The sequence below is a fragment of the Pinus tabuliformis genome, chromosome 2_1, assembly GCF_031772625.1.
Source record: "Pinus tabuliformis cultivar Carrire ecotype Pingquan chromosome 2_1, CPIR1, whole genome shotgun sequence".
Taxonomy (NCBI): Eukaryota; Viridiplantae; Streptophyta; class Pinopsida; order Pinales; family Pinaceae; genus Pinus; species Pinus tabuliformis.
The window spans coordinates 279,816,684-279,824,204 of NC_142299.1; the positions used below are offsets into that span (position 1 = coordinate 279,816,684).

Sequence of the window (7,521 nt, forward strand, 5' to 3'; positions counted from 1 at the left end):
GGAAATTACTTGGGAATCTCACACTTTTTACCACCCAACCTTGAACTAAAATGCCGCAATTCAACCCTCGAGCTAAGAAGTTATTTCCAGGGTATCAAAAAGCTCTATTGATCCCTTCAATAGGTATTTTATACCTTTATTTCACTATAATTTTTCTTTTAGCAGTGTCTTGCTTCTGTGGTCCTTAGCGTCCACTTGCCTAGGATTTATCCTTAAAATCCCGCCTTTTTCTCCCACGACACTTTACGCTTATCCAAGCTTAGCATCTTTCCCCAGCTAGGAGATTTAATGGATTTTACCTCTTATCCATTAAATATTATCTAGAATCTTATCTAGAATATTTACCAATGAGATTTTGTTTTTCTTTCTTTGGCAAGAATCTCATACACTAGTATGACATTCCCAAGTACTTTCAATCCCATCTATTTATTTATCAATAAAATTATCTATTTACATAAGAATTTCAATGTACTTCATGGATTTTTAGTCATTCCTACTAACATAACTCGGTCTGAACAAAGAAACACACTACAGTAACAAAGGGATATTATAGATAGATAATGCATCTCAAAATCTCTAATATCTTGGGTAAGTGTGTCATTTGCATCTCTATCATTCATACTTGTAGGGACAAGTTAGCAAGAATCAAGTTAATATTAAATCATCAAAAATATGAAAAGTCCCATAATATCAAATAACACCTATTTCCACTTGTTCCATAAAAAAAGAAAGAAAAAGATATACATAAATAAATTAACATTGATCCAAGACTATATAATCCTTGGAATGTTACTATTATCTTTCAACAGAGCTCTCTAGGATATCATTGTAACGATATTTTTACTAAAAATGCATTCATCTCATCCAAAAGTAAACTTGACAAGGGAACAAAATTATAAAACAATAATGAGTTCTCACAGTTGCTCCTATTTATGACACTAAGGTTTCTAAATTACTAAGTCAATCTAGTGTTTACAAGGAGGGTGTCTATTGTTCACCACAATATACAATGTCCGTCAAACCATAAAGTAATAAATGCTATATAGGTTGAGATATATTCCATTAGATTTATGTAATATATATCATTATTAATTTATTTCTAGGTGCATAATGTTTATCCCTTCTCAAAAAATTTTATAATGTGGACCCTTTATTAAAAGATTTTTGGTGGAGGATGTCCATGAGTTCTTTCCATTGATGGATTTCCTCGTCTTCCTTGAACTCTACATGTGAAGAATTAATAGATGGCTTTACATGATAATTATGAACTCCATTGTTTCCTAATAGAAAAAATGCATATCTCACCGAGCGTAGCTGCCTCTACACGGTAATTATGAACTCCACTATTTCCCGATAGATAAAATGGCAGGTCTCCCTGAGCAGGAAAGTATTGTTGTTGAGTGAGTGTCAGGTCGTCTATGTTGGCACAAGTGGTGAACTAAGTGTAGCCAGCGACGATTTCTTCATTCAATTTAGCAATATGCAAGAAATTGGAATATATTGCTGATAGCTTATAGGTTGACACAATTAAAAAAAGGTTGTACTCACCTTTTAGTGTGTACAAGTGAAAAGCTTCTAGGTCAATTTGAAACCTTTAGGGTTTTTGGCTACTCCATAATAGATTAAAATTTTGATTTGCATGTGTGAAATTTGAGGATTTAAATGTCATTTTGTTGAACAATAAGAGTGTCTGGACACTTGTCTATTATCTTCCTCATCCCGCATTGATGCCAGTTCCTTCCCCTTCGCAGCCACTTCTCTGCACATTTTCCTTGTCTCCACGTCCATTGCTCTTTTTAATGCATCTACCTTTTTGGAGAGCACCTTTAGGTGTGTAGGTGCGATTACAAAAATACACCTCATCATAAGTACCACCAAATTACAAGATGATACGCACAATAAATTACAAATCACCAAGCTATACATGAAGGCATAGACAGAGATGTGATCATAGATAAATATATCTACATATCTACTATATGAGTTAGTACTTTAGATAAAATATAAAAAAAACACGCTCCCTCTAAGAACCCTCTTCTAGATAACCAATCGGGGAATACACATATGTGTTAACCTTCGCCACACTTTCTCTTCAGAAAAATGCACGCTCCCTCTAATAACCTTCTTCTCGAGAACCTACAGGGGAATACAAATCTTTGTTAAGCCATTAAGAAACCGTTACACACCTTAACTATTAGTTTTCTCTTAATTATTAAGTATTAATCTAAGAGAGAGAGAGAGAGAGAGAGAGAGAAGAAAAAATAATAAAATAATAGTTAAAATAATAAAATAGTAGTTATGAATTTTGCAGGGAAAAGAAGAAAAATAATTTTTTAATTATATTGTTTGATTATCTCGTTATATTTTCACTCAAATTTCAAGTGTAGAGACTCATTGTATGCAGAATTAAAGTGTGCATCCAACGAGTGTCTATACTTGAAATTTGAGTGAATCTATAAGGAGATAAGCCAAAAATACAATTAAAAATAATGATTTTTCTTTTTCTTTTCCCTCTGAAATATTTACATGTACCTCTTTTTAAATTTAAAGGATTTTGATAGATTTACATATTATGATATGGAAATTACGTGAACAATTCATGGGCACTTTAGGGTGAAATTTCCTCTAATGAGGAAAGAGGGAGAGAAAGGAGGGAAACACGTGGGGAGAAATAGAGAGGAAGGGAGAGAGAGAATGATGAAGACGGGGGATGGAATGGAAGGAAAGAGTTGGGAGAGAGAGAGCGAGTGGAAATATGGAAAGAGATAGAGAGAGATAGAAAGAGGGATAAATGAGGGGGTAGAGAGATAAAAGAAGGACAGATGGGAGGGAGATAGAGATAGAGAGAGAAAAGTATATGGAAAGGGGGGAGCGAGACATAGAGAGAAAGGGATATGGAAAGGGGGGACAGAGAGAGGATGGAAACATAGGGAGAGAGAGAGAGTGAGAAAGGGAGGAAGATGGAGTCGAGGGATGAGGGAGAAAGAGGGGGGGGTTAGCAAAAGCGGGAGAGAGCCCAATATATGGCAGAGACAAAAGGAAAAAGAGAGAAGCAAATAAGAAAAGGGGAAAAGATGAAGTGAGAGGGGGGAAGGAGGGACAAATAGAAGGAGAGAAGTAAGATGGAAAAAGAGTGTGTACCTTCTACAATGGGTGCACTTTAATATGAAATTTAATATAATACACACACTTTAGTAATGAGTACTTGTGCTATCAAGATAACTTCTTTGGTTTTAGGTTTGGATTGACAAACTTCTTGGTTTGGTTGCATAATAAAAAGGAAATCCATTTTTACAACTTCCTATTCTTAACCGTGATTTTGTATACGCTCTAAACATTCATTTCCTAATGAATATATATATATATATATATATATATATATATATATATAAATATATATAAATTTTGTGGAAATATATCATATAAATAAAAAGCCTATTAAATATAAGTTTTTTAATTTCTGCTATAACTTTTAATTGGTTGACTTATTTTGAAATAAGAAAAGCATGTCCTTCACACAAAGTGCTATTTTTTAAGTGACAATGAGTAACTTTCCTCATCATTTCCTAATTAAATTGGGTCAAAACCACTACCATAACATACCAACTATAAGTGGTCTCCATTCTAAAAACTATTGCAAATTCTAAAAACTACTACAAATTTAATAATGCAACAACTTAGACTGTTTTTCTCATTTAATTCTTAAAAAAAAAAATATTTTATCAACTCTCTATATATAAAACAAAAATCCATCTTAACTTAACCATAAATAAATTTACATTTTAATTAATTTTTAAATCATTCTTAATAAATTTAAAATTAAAATAAATTTAACATCTTAATTAATTTTTAAATCAATCTTAATAAATTTAAAATTAAAATAAATTTAACAAAGACGCTCTTGTGAGGGTAACTTGGTTCAACAAATATTCAACGTTACAATAATGTACATCTCGCATAACTTCGCATAACTTCTATAAATATGAGTGGTAATCATTTCCTTTGACATATTCAATTGTTTGCCGTTGGTTGAAAATAACTGGCTTGCCTATCCGCAGTAAATGCTTGTTAGATTTAAACATGTGGGATTTAAGCAAATCAATTATCCAACGGTGTACGTCAGGGCCAGGCATTCACAAGCCGGCCAGGCATTCACAAGCCCTATCAGGGAATATCTACCAACCAGAGTATATCTACTTACAAGTAATTTACCAATTGAATTGGAGCAGGACACTGCCGTGAATCTATTATTTTACAATAAATGATTATGATGATGATTGGTAGAAAAATGAAAATTGTACAAAGAAGCATTGCAGAATATTGAACTGCAAATCTTTTCCGATATCTGTTCAGTTAATTTATACAAGTGCCAATAACAAATTCACCCTACATTGAATTCATCAGGATCTGTTCATCTGTGACGATCTCTTTATAATCTTCATGAATATCTTGTGGCCAACCGTCTTCTCCTCTTCACTGATACTTTCAAGCGTCGGTTTCCAACCATGGCCTCTTGACTTCACTAACCGCTCATAATCTTTCCGCAATTCAGCAGTATTGCAGAGGCTACGTTTATCATCTATGGAATCCCTCCCCACTGCACGCCTTCCTTCATCAACGTTAAGCCTCCTGTTTTCGATAAGCGTTGTAACAAACTCCGGGCAGACTCTGATCCGAAGCCCTTCGTCGGCGCTCCTTTTTTGTATGTCGAAGGGCTGGCAGAGAAGCGAAGCACGTTCGATACTGCGAAGGGTATCTGATAGGCGAGCACTGGAATTACTAGGTGGCGGAGCTTTTGAGGACAGCGGTGGCGATATTAAGGAAGCCAATGATAGAAGAGATAAGGGGGACTGAAAGAAGTGTTGGGGTAGAAGGAAGTACTTGTTACCCACCTCCAGTTGGTCATCTGGAGAAAGAGCAGCCGTCTTCCATCCAATATACAATGAATCGGAGTGACATACTAAATGTTGAGGGAATTCTTGAATGATCTGAGCGGCGCTGAGGGGTTTATAAAGGATGTGAAGGGTGCCATCTGAGCAAACCAGCTGGATGGTTTCCTTGTTATTGCCCACCGTCAGGCAGGCCGTATGGTTGCCCATATTCTCTTTAGATGGTTCTGTGCAAAGCAAAGCATGGAGATACAAAGAAGGAATGCAGTAAGAGCGTGTTTATATATAAATTGTAAAAGCAGCCTCAATGGAATAGAGAAGAGAAACGTGAATTATTAGGGTACCTAAAGAGATTACACGTTACTGAGTCAGGAGTCGATCATGAGTTGTATTTTTTAGTAGACTTATGCGATAGGTGGATGAATTCCATCTCCAGGATTATTATGTCAACTGTAAACTTTTATTTGACTTTCTGAATCGTCAGGATCCTCCACAATTTTATTCCACACTAAACAGCGTTTCAAACTCTTTCCCGTGGGCATCCAAAACATCCAGCTGACGAGGAAAGTGAACCCTAACCCTAACCCTAGTTGCTTCTGTGCAAAGCAAAGCATACGGATACAAAGAAAGAATGCAATAAGAGCGTGTTTATATATAAATTGTAAGAGCTCTGGCTCGAGCTTAGTGGAATCCTCTCTAGTTTTATCCGACGGAGTAGGCATCCATGGAGTTTCAAACTCTTTCCCGTGGGCATCCAAAACATCCATCCTGCAAATCCAGCGGACGAGGAAAGTGAAGGGTAACGCTCACCTTTGTTGTGTTTTGGTATCTAATTCCAAGCGTTTGACCGAGTCCAGTCCTGAAGATACGGCAACGCGTGCAACGAAGTCATTATTCGAAGAAGTTGTCCTTCACTAATATACTGGTGAAACAAAGCGAATGAACCACGTCCCAAAACCTCTCTGCAGAAGGAACACGTGCAATAAAAAAACTTCATTTTGCTTGCCATAAAAACAACTAGACAACATTCTTGGACCATTCAACCTATGAACATCCATACCACATAAAAATTTAGACGTACAAAATATGTGAGTGTACATCAGTTTATTTCTAAAATTCGATGGATATAACCTAAGTCAATTTGACTTTGCTTATATTAATAAAGCTATTAAATTTCTTAATCAATAGTAGATATATTAATATTTTTAAAATAAATATTTGTATTTATTTTTTTATTATCCATTTTTCTTTCGAAAATAAAAATGGTTAATCCATAAAATATTTAAAAATCATCGACCATTTCTATTTTTTAATTTTAAAATAAATCTATATATGTTTATCTTCACAAAAGCATTTTTTTTCCAAAACTTTTAAAAATAATATATTTGCTATATTCCACATCTTTAATGTTTCCAACCATGGCCTCTTGACTTCACTAACCGCTCATAATCTTTCTTCAATTCAGCAGTATTGCAGAGGTTACGTTTATCATCTATGGAATCCCTCCCCACTGCACGCCTTCCTTCATCAACGTTAAGGCTCGTGTTTTCGATCAGTTTTGTAACAAACTCCGGGCAGACTCTGGTCCGAAGGACTCCGTCAGCGTTGTTTTTTTGTAGGTCAAAGGGCTGGCAGAGAAACGAAGCACGTTCGATACTGCGAAGAAGATCTGATAGGCAAGAACTGGAATTACTAAGTGGAGCTTTTGTGGGCGGCGGTGGCGATATTAAGGAAGCCAAAGATAGAAGAGATAAGGGGGACTGAAAGAAGTGTTGGGGTAGAAGGAGGTACTTGTTACCCACTTTCAGTTGGTCATCTGGAGAAAGAGCAGCCGTCTTCCATCCAATATACAATGAATTCTTGAATGATCTGAGCGGCTCTTAGGGGTTTGACATTCACCGAGTCCAGTCTTGAAGAGACGGCAACGCGTGCAACGAAGTCATTCTTCCAAGAAGTTGTGCTCTAGAAACACATTGGAGCGCCCTCCTATAACCAATAGACCATTCTCTACAAACACATAGGAGAGCCCCTCGTCGGAATGTTTGACACGTGCTTGAAAATCAGCGAGTTTAAGACTAAGATGCTTAACAATTATGATGAAACTAAAGAATATGGATACGTTCCAAAACCGTGCAATAATAAAACTTCATTTTGCCATAAAATCAACACGACAAGACGGTTATATTTTATGCTATCCAAATGGATTTAGCACTCTCCTATTATCAATTAGCTTCAAGTTTTTGAAAATGAGTGAAGGATTCATCCGAAACTTTGACCAAATTTTTTAAAACAATATACACTGATCTATAAATATTCATTAATAACAATTTATTTACTATAAAAATATATATGCTAAAAATTTTGTACTATTCAACATATGAATATCCATACATAATAATTTAGAAGTACAAAATATCTAATTGAATATAGATTTCAGATTATGTTTAGAATTTGATGGATATAAGTTAAATCAAAATATATATGCTAAATCTTTAGTTTATTCAACATATGAACATCCATACAACATAATAATTTAGAAGTACAAAATATCTAATTGAATGTAGATTTCAGATTATTTCTAAAATTTGATGGATATAAGTTAAATCAAATTGATTTTGCTTATATTTAATAA

The 7,521-nt window shown here is 34.9% G+C and overlaps 1 protein-coding gene across 1 annotated transcript; it reads right to left on the reverse strand.

Moving 5' to 3' along the window:
• Nucleotides 1-4,400: 4,400 nt before the first annotated feature.
• LOC149199856 (uncharacterized) lies at nucleotides 4,401-5,099 on the reverse strand. Its single transcript, XM_089400744.1, has one exon. The coding sequence runs from the start codon at nucleotides 5,097-5,099 to the stop codon at nucleotides 4,401-4,403; it is 699 nt and encodes a 232-aa protein (XP_089256870.1).
• Between the last annotated feature and the right edge of the window lie 2,422 nt (nucleotides 5,100-7,521).